This window comes from Priapulus caudatus, unplaced genomic scaffold (genome assembly GCF_000485595.1).
Source record: "Priapulus caudatus unplaced genomic scaffold, Priapulus_caudatus-5.0.1 Scaffold434, whole genome shotgun sequence".
Taxonomy (NCBI): Eukaryota; Metazoa; Priapulida; class Priapulimorpha; order Priapulimorphida; family Priapulidae; genus Priapulus; species Priapulus caudatus.
The window spans coordinates 37,279-57,700 of NW_014577495.1; the positions used below are offsets into that span (position 1 = coordinate 37,279).

Here is a 20,422-nt window from a genome sequence, read left to right on the forward strand (position 1 = left end):
GTTCCTCCTGTGATGCTCTTGTGATTATATCAGTGTGTGACATACTATATGAGATTTATAGGCCGAACACCTGCCTATAAAGGACACTTGGCAATTGCCGTGCGTGTGCAGTTCTACAGTGAGACCACTGATATAATCACGGGCACCTAGGTGTCTATAAACACTATATAATAACATACGTATTTATAAAACCTGTTTATAAACGCACAATGTATACGGACACGTTGTTATAAGAGGGGTTTCCTTTCAAGCGACCTCTTACGTATAGATTTAACTCTACTACCATCCACGTCTAACATCATTGATGGTGTTACAGGGGCGTAGAGGGTGGGAGCCAGCGATTGGCGTCCAAGACTCACCTTGCGTGCAAGTTCCCCACTCGCAGACAGCATCCCCGAGGCGCTCTACGGACGAACTAGCTTGTGGCTACCCCGCAGCGCTTAGTGGCAGACCACCAGGCCTCGGTCGACGGTGATGGAAACGTGTGAAGCGGAAAACTGCGGTCTGTGGGAGCGGACACGTTCTCTACGGCAGTGGGTAAGGCTGCTGACAACTAAGCTGGTATCTGTTCTCACGGGTGCGTATCAGCGGTGTAACGTGATTATATAGTGTAGGGAGAGGTTTAATGTAGATTTTATTATTTCAAAGATGATGAAATCAATGTTATCTACTTGTACAATTGTTTGCTTCGAAAAATCCGTTGTATTAGCGGGACACAGAGTTTATCATCTCAAAAAATCAAAGTTATGGTATATGATGAACAACAGTAACATTTAAACAGATCTAGAAGAAAGTGCTCTCTCTCTTTCTGCGTGCAATGCATGCGTGAGTGAGGAGCACGTGAGCCTGTTACACGGTGTGATGCTGCTGATGTGAGTGTAACTGTTGTACGCGATCTTTCGTGCGAACAATATTTCGCTCGAATGTGGCGTGCCGGAGGCGTATGTGTGGGCGGCGTGTGCGTCTCGTGGATGTTGTGGCGTGCGCTGTAGGGTCTGGAGTTGTGACCGTGTGCGCACGAAAACCCGTATCTCAGGCCATCGAATCTGGGTGCACTACTCGGCTACTCTCGCATTCGATAGATTCTGCACAAGACATCCGGCGTACGGTGGTAATAATACAGGATCGTGGCGGCGTCTTGGGACGCTATGCTGCGGCAAGACAACTGAAATTTATCTGACGTTACATGTTCACAATCTTTGACATGTCTCAGTTTAAATTTCTTCACCGACTAAATTCGTATGGATGTGAACAGGATACATGAATCAGTATTACAGTCGGCGTCAGTTAGGAATAGGCGGCAGACAGTCAAGGCTGAAGGCTCACTAGCGGCCTTCCTCAACATATACATCATACTGGTATGGTTGCGTCCTAATGTACTACATGAATTATGGTCAATGGCGTTAATCGCATGAGGTTTTATAGGATATATTGAGGTGCAACGCATGGCTGATCGTAAACATGTATAGGCAGAAGAATGCCACAAAATGTCCTGCATAGACATGTTTTATGCTATGGAGGTGGTGTAGCTGTCATATTTCTTATCAAGGAAAACACCAAAATGTCCTTTATAGACCAGGTGTCTGTTGCGTATAAGAGCTGGTTTCACTGCTTAACTGCTACTAGCAAGAAAATGTGAAAATTACCTCTATACGACAGGCACCGTGCCATAGAAAGGTGAACTGTTGGTTTAGACCTCATAATACAGTAGCAGATAGCATATTCTCCCATTGCACAATTCGAACAGATGAGGATCATTCGGCCCCCAGACACGAAATGAACTAGGCAGACACATTTCAGAATGAAAGCAATGCTTGCATTCATAGAATATCAACATGTACGACCAGGAATCAAAGCACATAATCAGTTGAATAGACGGTGTTAAAAGTATGACCAGTGATGAACATACAATCGTGCAAAAAGAACGCCGACTCCACTCAATGAATATTGGTCAAACAGCCGACTCAAGCTCTAATAAGTAAAAAAAACTTTTATGTCGATTCCACTTAACATCAGGAACCGAGCAGAAAATCAAATGTTATGCCTGGAAGTTATCATGTCTCGCAAAAACACGAGAGAAAGACGAGGTAACAAGTTATAGAAAATGATCTCCTCTAACGCACAAGCGTATTTTCTCCACGAGAAAATGTATGAATGAACATGTGTACATTGAATGAGAGATCTCATGTACAGTAACCACTGAATCATATAGACTTATCAGGCCGTGGATCACAGCTGAATCACCTCCACACACCGCAACCGCCAGAACAGAAAGAAAAAAACACACGCTGATCATACATAGACCGTGAAACATTATCTGAGTAGACCATACATTTCAAGCTGACGTATAGAAATGTGGACGAGGAGAAAATAACAGAAAGAGAGGTTTACATTCATGCACTCACCTGATAATAATATTCAGACATGATGGCTCACTGACGCCATCTAATTATTAATATTATGCCAGCACGGTGAGAAATGCGCGAAAATCAAAGCCTGCGATCGCGCCCAGTTCACGCGTTAGCCTGGCATGCCTAAAGACGCGCACGGCTGCTGGCATTTCGCCCTGCGACGACAAGGACAAGTACGTAACCGAGATGCGCGACGGCAGGCACGTGAACGTTGTGGGGATGGCGAGTGAGTAGCGTGGCGCCACCTGCTGTCGGCGATGTAAATTAATGTAGTCGGGGTCGCGGCAGGATGTAGCGTGGTTGAATCAAATGTTGTCATGTTTTATTTGTCGGCGAGTTTTCTTGTCGTGAGCGTCGTCGTGAAAGAAGCGGAACAGCGCTGTAGTTACTACACTGAAAGGACTATTTTATTGGCTGTTGACGTTGAAGCGTTCATAAATAGAAACACTAGGACATTGTACAAAACGGGCACGCTATGTTCTAGCGTTTGAATAGTTTGATATAACAGTATAAAGGTTTTAATGGGGGATACAGATACGCCATCTTAATCTCTGAAGGACGTTCGCAAACGCATGCACGCCTCACACACGATCATCATTATAATAAAATAGATTTTTTATTTTTATTCAATACTGTACAAGCATTTAAACAAACGTATTTAGAGAACGAATCTACAGGGCACAAGCCAAACGAGTCGATAAACAGTTTTATGCGCGTTGTAACGATGCAGCAACTGCCTCTGTGTGAAATCAGACACATGTACGGGCGTAACCTGCTCATAAAGACTGTGGCAAAGCGATTGGGTGTGTGACTGAATCACTTTACTGCTGCTGCACGCAATATCAGCTCTGTCGCCACCTGTGTCGTGTCCCCCCATATAAAAGCACGAGAGATATGAGCATAGATATATAATAAGTTTATAAAACAATACAGAAGGATACGGTTGGCTAGCATGTGGCAGTGGTAGGCCCATTGGTCTGCGAATTGTCACAGACTGGGCCAGAAAAGAACGTGATGAAAATTAAATGGATTGGGAAAAAAACAAGCTGTTTGCGGAACCGTGCAACTGACAAAAAAGTTTAGCGCTTTCCAGTCAGTATCCGCGCGCAACATTACGATAACAGCGAGGCTGAAAACAACGTGATAATAACCTTTAAAAAGGTCCGGGAAAAATTTATTGTATGCAAAATATCTCGCTAAAGCTTTAATGTGCTAGCGGTATTGATTGTCTTCCGGGCCGCACCAGATGCAGCAAACACGCCTCCTGCCACGCAACCGAGAGGGGAGGCAGTGCGGCGGCTTTCGAACCCTTGTCGGAATTTCAGTTCGTTTCGACTGCTTGCCGACAGTTGATTGGTCGTTGGCAGCCGGATGGGTCGTGAGATCTCCCGCGGCGGGCGAGAGGTCAGCGTGCCGTGCGTACTGTCGCTCCCCGGAAGGGTGGCGCGACGGTCCAGGTGTAGACGCGCTGGTGCTGCCACCTGCAGGTGTAAACCTGAGTTAATGTCTGGAGATGAGGTTTCTTGTCATAAAGAAACTAAAATTCTATAGGTAAATGTATTCTAGATCATGGTAATGTTTACATGCTATGAAGTGATTGTGAACTGGATTGTTAGTGTATCTCTGCTAAATATCTTGATTTCGTCGTAATGTAAGGACGTTGGTATATTTAAACAGAGCTGGCACAGCTGGCCTAACCACTTCTGCCTGCACGGTAAGTCCAGTCTTTGAGACAGTTCTTCGATAAAACTGCGAACGGAACCATTCGCACGTTTGGCCATTCACGCTCAAAGTTGAAAGGTGAACTGGTAAGTAAACACTAACGCAACACATACACAAATCTGGCGGGTAAGCTCCCAAGCACCGCCATTTTGCGTTAGCTGACACTGAGACAGGTCATTCGTGAGCGACTGATGTGAGTGCAGAGCAAAAATCACGGTGATTCATAAGCCAGAGTCATCCCACAGTAGCAACACAACTTTAGTATATAATTTTATCTATTAAAGTTATGGTAGCTTGCTTCCGGCGTACATAAATTTTTCGCACAACACGATTCCCGGCATCCGCATCTTGATATAGGATTCTTTATCGTTATCGTTTTTGGCAGATCACAATGAAGTAAATAAGATCAGAGACGATTCGCCGATACCAAAACACTCACGCAGTAAACGCACGACAACATATTACATAAATTTGATTCATATGACGCATATTAAATTTGCCCCAATCTTTTCCCACGAGATTTTGCACAAGTAAATCTCACAAATTTCCCTGATAATGCGCCCAGGCGACGGGAGCTACTCTATTTTTACGTCTCGGCCTCTGTAGAATGCCGTCAACGCTCTCATCGGACCATACCGTGATGACAGCGTGCACCTTCTAGCAGCTGTAGCTGCCGCGATGTGGCTCCGGTTGGCAGCCGACTGAATCGCATGTCGTAGTCCTAGATTGCCAAGCACTCAATCCACATGGACACTCACAATACAGCGGCCTGCATACTAGCATATATATATACTCGAATTTTCGGACACTATGTATACCAATATATGCCGTGTATTATTTATATATACTTAGTATTAACTTGTCATATACTATCTATATGTCTCTATTATTTATCTATCTAATCTATATATACTTATATATATAATATATATAGGTGTACTGTATGTATGTACCGGTGATGCTTCAGCATTATCCCATCTTTCCACCATTGGTGCTGCCGGTGGTGGGACCTCCGGTATGCCCTCGAACACGAGATCCGTGCTGGGAGACATGGCGCCCCCTGGTGAGACAGCGTAGAGGCTGATGTGCTGGCACTGGTGCAGGTCGAGTCCACGCACCAAGGCCTTCTCAGCGTTGGCGCCGCACAGCGTCTGGTGCAGGCTGCCGTTCACGTAGATCTGTGGATTAATCACCGGTCAATCGTGAGACACTTGCTGACAACATGTCTGACCCTTCATCTAACCCCTTGCCTGAACCCCGAATGACCCCCACCTATGGCACTGCAATGTTGTCTGAACCCCTATGCCCGACACCTCCTGTCTGAGTCACAGCGCATCATGACTGAGACATTGTTAAGACGTTTATAACACGGTTAAGATACACTCGAGAAAAAAAATCATTTTAATTCTAGATGTATCCAAAATCTTTGCTGTAGCGACAGTTTCGACGGTCACTCTGCTCTCTGCGTCGGGCTCTACCCTATACTCTCCATTCTCTAACACTCAAGATATGTCTGTGACAATTCACACATCATACAGCGTGTACGCACCTTGTATTCAGCCACGCCCTCCACGTCAGCCGGCGGCATCCAGCCAATCAGAAGGCTGCGGTTGCTCGCGTTGCGATCGCCGACGATGCGATGGATCTTCAGTTGGCTCGGCGCCTGCGGCGTCGCTTCCGCCACGCCTCCTACGTTCACGCGCTTCTTCGCGGCTGGCGCCCTCTGCGGGGAGCTGAGGGCAGACGTGGGTTCGTGGAATCCCGAGTCCTGGAGCGAGTCTCGTTGCTCGCTCTGTCCCAAGCAGCTGCGCGGTCGCGCGGGAACGAGGTGGTGAGCAGGGATGAGTCCTGTCTTCCCGTTAACGACCGCCTGTAACGATGACGTGACGCAGTGCAATGTCAGACACCTATCCCACCTCACGGCCATCGCGCGAGTATCCACACATCGTCACATTCACGAGTGTTATAATAATATCAGTAGTGTCATAATATAGATCTATATTATACACTCGTGATAATATAACATTTAACAAGTTATTACTTCATGTTTGTACTTCCAATACAGTTAATAATACGTCGTGAAACAATGATATTAATCGTGGAATGGCTATATATTCCTCGTTGCCCTCGATTCGATTCCCTAACTTCACACGACAGCACGAAACAAACAAAAAACACGAACAAAATCAAGTAAACAACCTCCCTACTTAGCACCTACACCCCCCCAACCAAAATGTATAATAATGCCTACAGGTGGCGCTGCTGCACGACTTCATGTTACGTGCGAGCGCGTTGTGAGTACCTGTAGGTAGCCGGTGGAGTCGGTGGGTCCAATCACTCTCACCTCGTCTCCCTTGACGAGTGCTAGCTCCAGGTGTGGGTGACGGCTGCGCGACATGTTCGCGGGGCTGTAGTCTGCTGCCGCTCGGTAGAGGGCGCTGCCGGCCACAGTGAAGCTATTCATCGCGTCCGGCAGAGATGTACGCCTGAAGCAATGATATAATAATATTAATAATTATAATAAAACTATTATTATTACTAAATCTTTATTGCATGTAATTCAAATACAAATACATGTACTGAAGATATAAATGATAATATAAGAGATATAAAATACATGTAATAATAATAATAATAATAATAATAAATATAATAATGATAATAATCAGTGTTTTCTCAGACGATACACAGCATGTTGGAACCGGCCCCTTGTTTAACAAGCTATGATTTTAAATACTCATGGATAGTCACATTTACGGTAAGTTTATTTACTTATTAACTTTTATTATTAACATTATTTAATGTAGTCGTCCAATATCCTTAGTCTGTCACCTGTTTGTAGGCAGCTTTGTGATCAGGGTCTTGCTTCTATCTGCAGGGCTGTCACTACAACCGTCTATGCTTTTGCTTGGCAGTATGATGTCCAGTCCACTTGGCAAGCTGTTTAATTGAAAAGTGTACTTAGAATCTTATTTAAATACTCTGTCACACATAAATTGAGCAAAATCTTGTATGAGATGCTACATAAATACATACATATGTGTAACAGGTTAATTGTGGTGTATGAGGTGTCACATGCCTGTGTAACGTGTTGATTGATGTGTATGAGGTGTTACATACCTGTGTAACGTGTTGATTGATGCGTATGAGGTGTTACATACCTGTGTAACGCATTGATTAACGCATATGATGTTTACATACCTGTAAAATGAATTTATTCACGTGTATGAGGTGTTCATACCTGTAAAATGAATTTATTCACGTGTATGAGGTGTTACATACCTGTTGAACGTGTTGATTGTGTTTTTGTGTATGAGAAGGTGTCATGTAGCATCATCGGCTTGGAGAGCTGAGCTTTGATGTCCAGCAGCTTCTCCTGTTTCTCCTGGTCAGTGGTGTTAGAGCTGATGCTGTCTGGGGAGCCGGGTCGTGCCAACGCTGCGCCAGCCCTGTAACACATCAATGATGTTAGACGTGGGATGGTAGTAGAGTTAAATCTATACGTAAGGGTCGTTGAAAGGAAACCCCTCGTATAACAACGTGTCCGTATACATTGTCGTTTATAAACAGGTTTTATAAATACGTATGTTATTATATAGTGTTTATAGACACCTAGGTGCCCGTGATTATATCAGTGGTCCACTGTAGAACTGCCACACGAGGCAATTGCCAAGTGTCCTTTATAGGCAGGTGTTCGGCCTATAGATCTCATATAGTATGTTCACACACTGATATAATCACAAGAGATCACAGGAGCTTACTCGTGCGCCTGAGGTCATAATTATGAAACTGTAACTGGTGATCGACGTGAAAACGTAAGGTCACCTTGGGTCAATGGTGACATCAGAGAATGGCCTCATGTAGTCCTCTCTGTCTGCGAGGGTCAGTGATTTCTCGACCTCTGTCAGTAGATCCTCATCATGACTCTGAGGTCAAGGATAGATAGTCTGGACTATATGGAAGACGATCAATTAAGCTATCTGCTTAGCATGATTAACTGACTGTTCTGGCCAATCATAATTGCGATAGGACATCCTAAAAACATTACTTGGCAATGAAATACTGAAATGTAGACGTATTGATGTACACGCGTAGAAAACTTGTACAAACTGGGCTAGCCTAACCAACCTAGTAACAATATTCGAAGGTGATTGCTATAATACTCGTACTTCACCCTATAAAGAGTCTTACTCCCGTACTGTACCCCATGTACCCTCCTTTCACATGGAGAAGGTCCTCATATTTTCTCATGTACCTCATAAAGAGCCCCTACCCATAGCCCTGTATTCTTTCCCCGTACCTTCATCATGAGTTTGGCAAGTGCAGAGTCTTTATCCTGGCAGAGTTGTGAGAGGCATGCGACCTTGCCACGCAGCGGCGGCAATGGCCGTCTCGGCTGATAGCTTTCCTTCTCAACCTCCTCATACTGTAACAATAGGGGGAAAGGGTTAACGTTCATCCATGCATGTATGTGATGCAAGTATGTGGGTGATAGCTTTCCCTTCTCAACCTCATACTGTAACAATAGGGGGAAAGGGTTAACGTTCATCCATGCATGTATGTGATGCAAGTATGTGGGTTATAGCTTTCTCTTCTCACCTCCTCATACTGTAACAATAGGGGGAAAGGGTTAACGTTCATCCATGCATGTATGTGATGCAAGTATGTGGGTGATAGCTTTCTCTTCTCAACCTCCTCATACTGTAACAATAGGGGGAAAGGGTTAACGTTCATCCACGCATGTATGTGATGCAAACACGGGGGTGATAGTTTCCAACCCTGTCGTACTGTAAGGGGGGGGGGGGAGGCACTCTCAGCCTATTACTGCAGGTAATGCAGACACGGAGAGGTATTAACACTCGGCCATGCAGCACTGAGTGTATTAGTACAGGTCTCATACTGTAACAGGGGGCAGAATTCTCAGGACATGTAGTGCATGTAGTACAAAAATGTAGGTATTTTAGCTGGGGATGTACGTGAAAGTTTTTGCTCCAAATACTTGTAATCTCGTTCTAGGCATTCAGATCTTCCGAACCATGACCGTGGTGATCGACATGCATCGTACCTTCTCTCGTAGGTTAGCGTGCTCCTTCTCCATGCCTTCCAGTTTTGTGCTTAGTTCGTTGAGGGAGTCAACCTTCTGTTTCAATTGATTAATTTCCTCTATATATGCTTCTTCTTTTTGTTTCTAGGATGCAAAATGACAAAACGTCATTTTCGATATCGTATCAGAATCTATGCACAATCTATGCAATACAATGCTCACATCAATCAATTAGGAGTGACAGTCCCTGTCATTTATCTCGTGAGGTGAATCTGAGTTCTCTTGTTATTTATGTGGGTACATGATCACGTATCTTCGATCAAATATGGCCACCAGCACCGATCAAACATGGCCACCCACCGTGGATTGCGCGGCCACTTACTCTTTTATTTAGTTCGTCCTCTACGGTGGTGAATTTCTTGCGCAGGGCGTCGGCTTCGCTGCGTCCCTCATCCTCGCGCGCGAGACGGCCTCGCAGCGTCGCGCACGACTCCTCCAGCTGAGCGATCTCGTCTGACGCGTGGCGCTCCCTGGCGGCCAGCTCCTTCATCTGGCGAGGAGATAGAGCGAGCCAGTCAGTAGCAACCCGCTATCATTGCCGTTTGTATTTATGGAGACCGACGGTGTCCATGTTACTGATGGTACCCCTGTTAATTGTTACTGTAGAACTCCGCTGCTATTAGTATAGGCATCCCCTGATGTTAGTGCAGGCCGGCATCCTCCTTTGTTATGGTAGGCATCCCCTGTTGTTACTGTCGGAATCCCCTGTGGTTATTGCAAGCATGCTCTATAGACATCCTTATATATCCAATTCATACATCCATATCCACACATCCATAAACCTTGTAACCTTAGCGTCACAGCCCACAATCATAGACGGGCTCCGACAGCATGCACTCACCTCTTCCTGCAGCTGGTCATGCTGCGTCTGCAGCTGCTTGTACTTGGTGGCGGTCGTCTGAAGCTCGATGAGTTGAGACCACAGCGAGGTGACCGTGTCCTCTGCTTTCCTTCGGCCCGCCTCCGCCGCGTCGCAACCCTGACGCCACCTGTCTGCCTCCGCCTGCAACTAAAACAGGCGAACAGTCGGAGTGCAAACGCACTTCTTGCGAGATGTTGACGCATCGAGAACGAACTTGAAACTATTAAAAGAATCGATGCGACGATTGCGATGGGGTTTTCATTGGACATTAATTGTTTATACAGAAATCAACCAATAGATATAAGCTGTTTGCTCATAACGTGTCGAGTCACGGGCTTTCAGAGGAAAATACACAGGAGAGACAACAAACATGAGCTGCCATTAAAAGTGTATTCTTGGAAAAGTGTTGATAATGTGTCATGTCACGGGCTTTTCCTACAATATAGTTTTAATGGCAGCTCGTGTTTGTTGTCCCGTCTGTGTATTTTCGTCTGAAAGCCCGTGACTCGATGGGTTATCAACACTGTTATATCGCGTGCATGTAGTGGGTTAGGTTGGTCAACTGTTGCCTTACCTCCTGCAGTGCGTTCTCGTGCTCCTCTTTCAGCGCGTCAAGCTGTGCGGTGGCGCCACAGTCCAGTAACTCCCCGCGCGAGGCAGACGCTCTCATGCTCTCAAGCTCCAGCTGCGTGTTCTCCACCTGACTTTGTAGCGCACTCACTATTGCACCTGTAAACATACGTCGAACCACGTGTAACGTACACGCACTACATATACGTACACGTACACTACGTATACGGACACGTGAAACCACGTACAGGTGTAAACGCACCTGTAAACACACGTCACATTACTGTGGCTACAAGAGAGCGGGTGAGCGACGGAATGGGCTGATTACCTACAATGGGAGTACAGGAGAAATGCGACGAGGTCACGTCTGTGAACGCGCGATGGCTTATCTCACAAGTCCCTCACACACACCTTACTGACATTTTATATCAACTTTACACAAACTGCGTGATCAAAGCATTGCGTGAGTATATGTTACATTAATTAGGCAATGATGTAACTAGGACCACATCAAACCAGACTCGTTTTATGATGACCTGATGTTATATATTATGTAAGCGAAGTCTCTCCTTGATCTCCCGTCATCTAACGGTCTCTACAACATGTTAACAGGCCGTGTAATCAGCACTGGTTATTCAAGAAAGATTGTATGCTCTAGGACATCATTAACTACAGTTGTGAAAAGCAGCTATGGGTAATCATATATTATCTTTCGATGGTACTGCGAGGATTTGTGGACACGCACCTTCATCGTTTCTCTGGCGCATAATCTTGCTTAGCTTCTTCAGATCTCTCTGTAAGTCTCTCACCTCTCGCTTCTTAACGTCAAGCTCAAAGCGATCCTGACTCGCCACCTAGTGGGCACAAAGGAAATCAGATATCTGGAACAAGTCTGGAATTTCCACTATTGGCTGTCTATTGCTAAGAATTGATAGTTCAGAGTTTTCAGTGCTTATAAAAATTATAAAAATTTAATTATTAAAAATATTATTTAATAATCGAATTAAAAAATAACTATAAAATTTGGAAGAAAATATCGTAAAAAATGTCTTTGAATGAGATAAATATAATGAAAAACATCTAGATGCGATAAATTTGAGCTCGTTCTTATGCGACAGAGCAGGGAAGTTGCACAGCATGGTTGAGAATGTATTGAGTGAATCCCTCTCTACCTCCTTCATCTTCTTAATCATCTGCTGCAGTTCTGCAGCCTCCTCCTCCCTTCTCTTCAGCGCGGCCTTGTACTGCTGCGTTGCCGTGGGCGAGGGGAGCTTGGCTCCGGCCCGCACCATCGTTGGTATCCGCGTCGCAGGCCGCTGCTGATGCTGCCCCCGCGTGAAACCCGCGGAAGCTTGCTGCTGCGGCGCTGCGGCGTCCGTTGCCACGGTGACCCAGTCAGCAGATGAGCTGCTGCCCGACCTGGAGACAAGAAAGTTTATCGTCTGTCAACGGAATGTTGCTGTGACAGCGACGGACTTGATATTTGTGTCATCTGTTTATTATTTGTTTACGATGGATCTCACATGGGTTCTACGATCTAGCATGTACGTACCGTGACACGTTTGTAGGAGGTGAGCAGGGAGGTAGAGGTGGTGTAGACGCCAGGCTGGCCGTCGAGCTTGTGGCACTCGCGCCACCAGCTGCTGCAAGTTCGCATGATGGGGAATCTTTGCCGTCTGTTGCGTCAGACTTCGCTCCGATCTGAAATGTTTCACAGAGTCAGCCGTCAGTGGGCAGTGTGAGCGCACAGCAGCTGCTCGTAGAGGACTACTGTCAACAGCAAACAACAGATGTAAACAGTGGATACTCGAGCAATGTAGATGTAAACAACAGAGGTATCAACAATATACATGTGTAAAACGTAGACGCATACAACATTTAATACCACACGACATAACCTAGTCGTGACAACCTGTAAAGGGTCCATAGTGGGACACCACCACACACCAGCACGTAGCGCACAGGAGCGAGTGTAGGGCTCGCTTCCACGCACCAAGGCACATAGACAGACAGCTACACACAGTAAACCACAGTATACCACCTCTGTATGAGCTCGCTAGTTAACACTGGAGTGCAAGATGAGAAGTGAATAATTGAACATCACACCTGTCTGATCTATTATTAGTAGATTAATTAATGGGATGGAGCTACAGGTAAATAGAGGTGATTAATAAAGCAGGTAGGCTAGGTGAGTGATTTACTAATGGCTGCTCAGCAAGGAGCTGCATCCTTCTCATCATAGATGTGATGAAGGGGTCGGAGGAGGAGACGTAGGAGGAGGAAGAGGAGGAGGGGGTGGCAGAGGAGGAGGGGAGAAAGTGTAAGGCCTGGAGGAGGAGGAGAATGACGAGTACAATGAGGAGGAAGAAGGAGAGGATTATGATACATATACAGTATCAAGATACATATGTATTAACAGAAGCTAAGCAATGAAGGATGCGTGGGAGATGACAGGGGGAAGAGAAGATGACAGGGAAGATATTGATAAGTATGAGGTCTTACCTGTCTACTTGACATATCACCCGTGTTACACACTCACCTGTCCACCTGACATATCACCCGTGTCACACACTCACCTATCCACCTGACAGATCACCCATGTCACACTCACCTGTCCACCTGACAGATCACCCATGTCACAAACTCACCTGTCCACCTGACAGACAGATCACCCATGTCACACACTCACCTGTCCACCTGACAGATCACCCATGTCACAAACTCACCTGTCCACCTGACAGATCACCCATGTCACACACTCACCTGTCCACCTGACAGATCACCCGTGTCACACACTCACCTGTCCACCTACAAGATCACCCAAGTCACACACTCACCTGTCCACCTAACAGATCACCTGTGTCACACACTTACCTGTCCACCTGACAGAACACTCATGTCACACACTCCCCTGTTCACCTGACAGATCACCCGTGTCACACTCACCTGTCCACCTGACAGATCACCCGTGTCAGGCTCCATCCTGACTTTGCTCTCAGACACGTTTTCTGCAAATGTGTCATCCGTCCGCCCGGGGGTAACTCTCGTCGTTTTCGCATCGCGGTCGTCACGGCAACAGCCTCCGCCTAGCTGCTGCACGCCCGATCCCGCAACACCTGCACAGAGAGGTGATACGGTGAGCAAAGTCACCACGGCAACGCATCGCCCACGATCGCGTAGCAACCAATCGGTCTTCGCTTCGTAAAATCCTTGACCAGCCAATAGAAGTGAGACAGAAATGCTCGCACAAGATGCTGGAGGGAAATATTTGTGATCGGAATTTAGTGTATATATAAATAATAGTATTCGTGTTGTAGTAAAGATATGTCAAAGAATAGATATCACAATATCCTTACATCTACAGTAAGATAATGACACCGTGTTGTTTTCTTCTTCTTTCTTTGATGTAGGTATTCTTTGGCCAGTAAAACACGTTTATCTCGAGCATTTAAATGAACAGAATACAGGTGCTTGTTGCAGGCCACCCTCGACTCTGTACGTACCTTCATAAAAATCAGCACTAGGCTGCTCATCCACTGACGGTGGGCCTGCTAGGGCAGCCTGGCTGAGGCATCCCGAGGCATCGTCGTCAGTGGGTCGAATAGGGGTCAAAGCTACATCTACTGCGGTCTCTGTGTCATCGCCAGAGACCGCCTCTATAGGTTGGGTTAGTTGTGAAGAGTTGGCTGCTGCCACTGCTGATGGCAGCTGAGGTAGTCGTTGTACCAGCGTGCTGCTGCTCTCTGACTGGTCCTTTACTAGCTGTGTGACAAGAATGAATACATCGTTAGCATGCTGCGACATGCTTTAAATATTAAATAGCATGCTGAGACAAGCTTTAAATATTAAATAGCGTGCTGTGACAATGTTAAGACATTGAATAGCGTGGTGTGACAGGGTTAAACATAGTTTAAAAGTTAACCCACAAACGTTACTGTTGTAATGCTAAAGCTACACTGTTTGTGGTGACGTGACGGAGCAAGTGAAGAAACTTCCATCGATTAATGAAGATGTGTAGTTAGCAAACCTCTTATGGATTTATTAATGCATAGTTATATAATGAGTGAATATATGAGGTGGATAGCATACAGACAAGGTAGAGATTGTGCGGCACATGACAGACAAGTCTGCCTCCACTGATCAAACTTATACACTACTAAGAACCTACAGACAGAAACACCACGTCTACACTGTAACATGTGCATACGTAAATCTACTGTAACTCACTCAGCTAGCCTTCCCAGGTGATAGACATAAACATAGACAAACCCATTAAAATTAATTTATTAATTCCCTGTTACAGTTGATTATAGCAGCACTACATAAGACATGGAACCTCGTGTTGATTTTGAGGTATGGTCTAGTTTTAAGGTCTTTAGACACATGTTGGAGTGTATATATTATATATATATATACTTATGTATAAATAAACATATTTATATATATATGTATATATATAAATTAATAATTACATTATTTCCACGTACCTTTGCATCATCAGTTGTCGCACGCTTCAGTAATTCCTCCGCTCTCTGTTTATCCGCACTCAGTTGCTTCACTTCCCTCGTGACCTTCTCCCTCGCTGCCTCGAGTATCTCCGCAAGCTTCTTGAACTGTCTCGCCTCTGTCTCGGCCGTCTCACATCGCTGCGAGGCATCGTCTCGCTCCCAGGTCGCTCGGTCCAGGTCTGCCTCGAGTTCCTGCCTCTGCTGCTCGAGGCAATCGCGGTCACGCTGCAGCTGCTGTGCTGACATTCGCAGGTGCTCCTGTTCTCCTTCCAACCTCTCCAGCTTGTTCAGCTGAAGCAAGGACGAAACATTCACGCTAGAGGACGCTCAAAAACACACACTAAAGGTGTTGCTTAAAGCTACGAACTTGAGAGTGTTGAAAACTATAGACTAGAGGGTGTGTAAATCTACACGATGTAGGACCGCACACTAGAGGTCGCGTAAAACCGCACACTAGAGGTCGCGTAAAACCGCACACTAGAGAGCACTATAAACAACAACATGCTAGAGAATGCTATAAACGACATGCTAGGAGGCCCTGACATACCTTTACGGCGTCGGACGCCGCGTTGGCCTCGCTGCGTATCACGTTGGTCCGCATCCTCTCCAGCTCCTCCCTCTCCTCTCCCGCCTCCGCGACCTTCTCTTCCAGGTCTGCGACCTTGACCGTGAGCAGACGCTCCTGACCCGCCGCGTATTCGACCTGCTGTCTCAGCGACGCGTTCACCTTCTCAAGGTCAAAGGCGCGCGCCTCCAGCTCGCGCTGGCGCTCGGCGGCGGTGGCGCCCTCTGCGGCGGCCGCCTCGTATCGCCGCACCATGTCGCGGTTGATGTTCTCGAGTTCGGCAACTTGCCGCTCCAGCGCCATCTTGTCGTCGGCGATCTTGCGCGTCCTCGCCGCGTTCCCGCGCCGCCCGCTCTCGAGCCGCGCGACTTCCGACTTTTGACCCCTGACCTGGTTGCGGAGCTCGTTGACCTCCTCGCGGAGCTGGTCCTCGACGCCGGCGAATTCCGCCGTCTGCTGCGAGAGCTTCTCCTCCGCCTTCTCCAGCTTCTCCTCGAGGGTTCGCATCGCCCGCTCCTTCTCTGTGGCTTCCTCTTGCTTCTCTGCACTCGCAGCATCTTCCCGTTGCCGTAGCTCCCGCTCCCGCTCCTCGGCTTCCTCCAGCTTCTCCCTCGTCTCCTCCTCGCTTCGCCGGGCGTCGGCTGTGGCCGCGGTCATCACGACCATTGCGCGCTCGCTCTCCGCCTCCACCGCCTCCAGCTCGCCAATTCTCGCCACCAGGGCACGCTCTCGTTCGGCGACGATGCGGTCGGCCTGGGCGAGCGTCTCGCGCAGCGCGGCCTCCTGCATCTCGAGCACGCTCACTTGTTTCTGCAGCTCGTCCTCGTTGAGCTCAAGCGCGTGCATCCGCTCATAGAGTTCGCCGGCGGCGCTGCGGTCCGCGTCGGCTCGCCGCTCGCGCTCGCTCGCCAGCGCCACCTGGTGTTTCAGCTCGGTCTCGGCACGCTGCAGCTCGAGCACTCGTTCGCGCAGCCTCCGCTCGCCGATCTCCAGCTGCAGGTTGCGCTGCTGCAGCTCGCAGATGCGCGACTTGTCGTCGCTGCCCCAGTCGCGGCGCAGCGCCCCCTGGAGGCGCGCCTCGTTGCGCTCGAGCGCGGCGACGCGTTCTTTGAGAGCGCGCTCGGACGTCTCGAGTTCCGAGATCTGCGTGCGGTAGCCGTCGGCGGCGTCCCGCAGCAGCGAGTCGGCCTCGGCGAGCGTCGTCCGGTACGCAGCCTCCTTCTGCTGCAGCTCGTGGATGCGTTGCCGTAGCGACGTCTCGAGCTCGACGAGCTCGGCGACCTTCTCGTGCAGCTGCTCGTCACTGTAGAGGCTAGACGGGTGACGCGCGGTGCGCGCGTCCGTCGCTCCCTGCAGCGCGGCGGTTGCGGCGTCCATCTCGGCGCGCAACGCGTCGACGCTCGCCTCCAGGTCGCCGATGTGGGACTTGTAGATGTTCTCTTGTCGCTCGAGAATGAGCGCGGCCGACTGCAGCGCCCCCACGCTCTCTTCGAGGTCGTGCGCACGTCGCTCGGCATGCTGCAGCATCGCCAGGTGGCTCTGCGTCGTCGTGAGTTCGTCGCGCAGCTGGCGGGCGGCGTCATCGCGGGCGATGCTCACTTGTTTCACGGCGTCCTTGAGAGACGCATTCTCGGTCTCCAGCTCGCACTGCCGCTCCGCCGCCGCGTCCAGCGCCCCCTGGCGGTCCGCTGCCGCCGCCACGAGTCTCTGCCGTTCCTCTGTCAGCGTCGCTAGTTCCTGTCTCAGGTGTTCCTTCATCTCGACTGACTGTTGATGTTTCTCTAGTTCCTGTCTCAGGTGTTCCTTCATCTCGACTGACTGTTGATGTTTCTCTAGCTCATGTCTCAGGCATGCCTCGGTCGTCTCTAGCTCGGCCACGCGATCGGTTAGCGTCGTCTCGCTGTCGACCAGACTACAGATCTTACGCTCCAAGTACGTCAGCTTGGCTGTCACACCGGGAGCCAGTGACAACGACCGCTTACTAGCTTGACTACGGGAATCAGCACCCTCGTCATCAACTCTCTCTCTCGCAGCCTCTTTCATACTCGCTCTCTCCTGCTGCATCTCCTCCATCTTCGCCCGCATCGTTTCCATGGCGACGCGCGCGTCCGCCTCCTCCTGCTGCATCTCCTCCATCTTCACCCGCATCGTCTCCATAGCGACGTGCGCGTCCGCCTCCTCTTGCTGCGTCTCCTCCATCTTCACCCGCATCGTCTCCATGGCGACGCGCGTGTCCGCCTCAGACTGCTCGACGCTGGCCAGCTTCTTCTGCAGTCGCTCGTAGCTGACCATGTCCTGCTTGAGCTGGCGGAACTTGCGCAGCCTCAGCAGCATCCGCAGCTCCTTGCGCTGAAGCTCTGCTATCTGCTGCGAACATCCAGCCAGCTGAGCCTCCAGCGACGCGACGCGCGCCTCCGCCAACCGAGCATCCGTCTCCATGGCGCTCTGCTTCCCGTTGTGCTCCTTGTCCCCGTGTTCGATCGGGGCTTCGCCGTTCTCGGTTTCCTCGGCGGTGACTGTGGCGTCGGTGTCCGCGTCGCTGCTGTCGTCGCGGCGCACCGCCGTGGCGCCCCCTGCTGCCTCCTTCGTCTGCGCGATTTCGAGCTCCAGCTCGGTCACTTGCTCCGTCAGCTCAAACTCGTTCCTCTCCAGCACCTTGATCTTAGACTGGCGCCGCGCGTCCTCGTGGCACTGCTCGGCGGCCGCGTCCAGTAGCTGCTGCGTCGTGACGCGGTGGTCGTCGTCCGTCTGCAGCAGCCGGCAGCTCAGCTCCGTCTCACGGCGCTCGCACTCCGCGACCTTGACCTCGTACTCGTCGACCTTGGCCTGGAATTCCGTGACCTTGGCCTCATACTCGGTGACCTTGGCCTCAATCTCTGTGACCTTGGCCTGTGATTCCATGACCTTGGCCTCGCACTCGGCAACCTTGACCTCGTAATCTGCAACCGCGACCTCATACTCTGCGATTTTGACCTTGTACTCCGTGACCTTGGCCTCATGCTCTGCGACCTTGGCCTCATATTCTGTGACCTTGGCCTGGGATTCCGCGACCTTGGCTTCCTTCTCCTGCAGTGAGGCTTCCTTCTCTCTTCCTGCCACTAGCAGCTCCTCTATTTTCTCCTGTAGGGAAGCTTCCTTCTCTTTCCCAGCTACTACCAGCTCCTCCATCTTCACCTGCAGAGATGTTTCCTTCTCTCTCCCTTCTACCACTAGTTCCTCCATCTTCGCCTGCAGAGAGGTTTCCTTCTCCCTTCCTGCTACCAGCAGTTGTTCTATCTTCTCCTGCAAACAGGCTTCCTTCTCTCTCCCTTCTACCACCAGCTGCTCCATCTTCTGCTGCAGAGAGGCTTCCTTCTCCCTTCCCGCCACCACCAGTTCCTCCATCTTTTCCTGCAGGGAGATGACTTCTCTCTCACTCAGCTGTTTCACCTGACGGTCGTGTTCTGCGTAGCGTGCCGGCGGGTCCGCCTCGTTCGCAGACTCCGTCGCCGAACAATCAAGGTGGCGCCGCTCGTCATCCTCCTGCATCAGCTCCACCTGGTGGCGGAAATACGAGTTGTCCAACTCGAGCCTCTTCACATCGGCTTCCAACGATCCGACTTTCTGAAATGCGTGAGAGAACTTTGGTTAACAGGCCTGCTCTATGACGAAAGATGGTACAACAGATCAAAGTAAAGTTTGTTGTGGACGATAAAATTATATAGGGATACAGACAACATAGAGAGATGTTGCGTATATTGCGGTAGTCGGGGTCAGCCGAGGGTCAACCGGCCGAGGCTTGGTCGATCGTACCTCTCTGCACTGCTTCAGCTGCACTAGCTTCTCCTGCCAGACGCGGTCCTCCTCGCAGCGTCCCTCAATGGTCGCGCTCAGCTTGTGACGTAGCCGCGTCACTTCCTCCGTCTGCCGCTCGTGTCTGCTGCACAGCTCTGCATGCTGGCACTCGCGCGCCCGCTCGCACGCGCGCAGCGACGCGAGCTCTTTAGCGCCCTCTAGCTGCGTCTACGCGAACATACAACAGCGGCATTAGACGCGCTATAGCAATGTGCGATTACACGTGGCGCCCTCTAGCTGCACCTACGCAAACAAACCGCATCGGCATTACATAAAATGCATAAGACGCGAAGACAAGGAGCGGCATTAGACACGCTATAGAACTGTGCTATAGACTACACGTGGCGCACTCTGGTGGGCTGTGTGGACGTGGTGAGAAGCCGGCAGGCATTGCGACGTTTGATACTGACGATGTTACGCAACAACTATAGCTCACACACATGGTTATATCAAAGGATGTGAATCCACCCACCTATGTTGTCCAGGGTTTTACATGTTTTCTACAGTATTAAATTACCACCAACATGAGCGAACACTACATATGTTCACATTGTAGATCCTCGACACACACAGCATAGAACTGTGGGTAAGTTTCACCGTACATGTACATCAATAGGCAATGGATAACTACTATTACTGGGCTGTATATAATAACATTGCGTTATTTTATTATTACATATTAGGCCTATTATATACAGTTCAGTGTTGTCTACTATAATATATAAGTCATATATGTCATTGTAAATTTATATATTGGCAATTGTATATTGAATATATTGTATATTTGTCATTATTCACCCCTGATATATATATATCTATACGAAAACTAAATCGACCGACTACAGC

The 20,422-nt window shown here is 48.9% G+C and overlaps 2 protein-coding genes across 2 annotated transcripts in view; both read right to left on the reverse strand.

The window, feature by feature from the left end:
- The window catches only part of LOC106810340, an 18,352-nt gene extending 10,919 nt beyond the window's left edge, over window positions 1–7,433 (reverse strand). Inside the window, exons 1-5 of the mRNA XM_014813652.1 lie at window positions 7,416–7,433; window positions 6,966–7,073; window positions 6,436–6,619; window positions 5,683–6,003; window positions 5,087–5,311 (exon numbers count right to left, since the gene is read on the reverse strand). Coding sequence (XP_014669138.1) covers window positions 5,087–5,311; window positions 5,683–6,003; window positions 6,436–6,597 — 708 coding nt within the window. The 5' untranslated portion in view covers window positions 6,598–6,619; window positions 6,966–7,073; window positions 7,416–7,433. The remainder of the gene's footprint in view (window positions 1–5,086; window positions 5,312–5,682; window positions 6,004–6,435; window positions 6,620–6,965; window positions 7,074–7,415) is intronic.
- Window positions 7,434–8,678: 1,245 nt separating this feature from the next.
- Window positions 8,679–20,422, reverse strand: part of LOC106810334 (plectin-like) — a 15,914-nt gene continuing 4,170 nt past the window's right edge. Inside the window, exons 4-16 of the mRNA XM_014813643.1 lie at window positions 19,535–19,744; window positions 15,725–19,345; window positions 15,157–15,468; window positions 14,173–14,431; window positions 13,616–13,785; window positions 12,222–12,370; window positions 11,842–12,088; window positions 11,415–11,523; window positions 10,674–10,828; window positions 10,079–10,246; window positions 9,560–9,727; window positions 9,199–9,321; window positions 8,679–8,834 (exon numbers count right to left, since the gene is read on the reverse strand). Of these exons, the coding sequence (XP_014669129.1) occupies window positions 8,679–8,834; window positions 9,199–9,321; window positions 9,560–9,727; window positions 10,079–10,246; window positions 10,674–10,828; window positions 11,415–11,523; window positions 11,842–12,088; window positions 12,222–12,370; window positions 13,616–13,785; window positions 14,173–14,431; window positions 15,157–15,468; window positions 15,725–19,345; window positions 19,535–19,744 (5,847 nt within the window). The remainder of the gene's footprint in view (window positions 8,835–9,198; window positions 9,322–9,559; window positions 9,728–10,078; window positions 10,247–10,673; window positions 10,829–11,414; window positions 11,524–11,841; window positions 12,089–12,221; window positions 12,371–13,615; window positions 13,786–14,172; window positions 14,432–15,156; window positions 15,469–15,724; window positions 19,346–19,534; window positions 19,745–20,422) is intronic.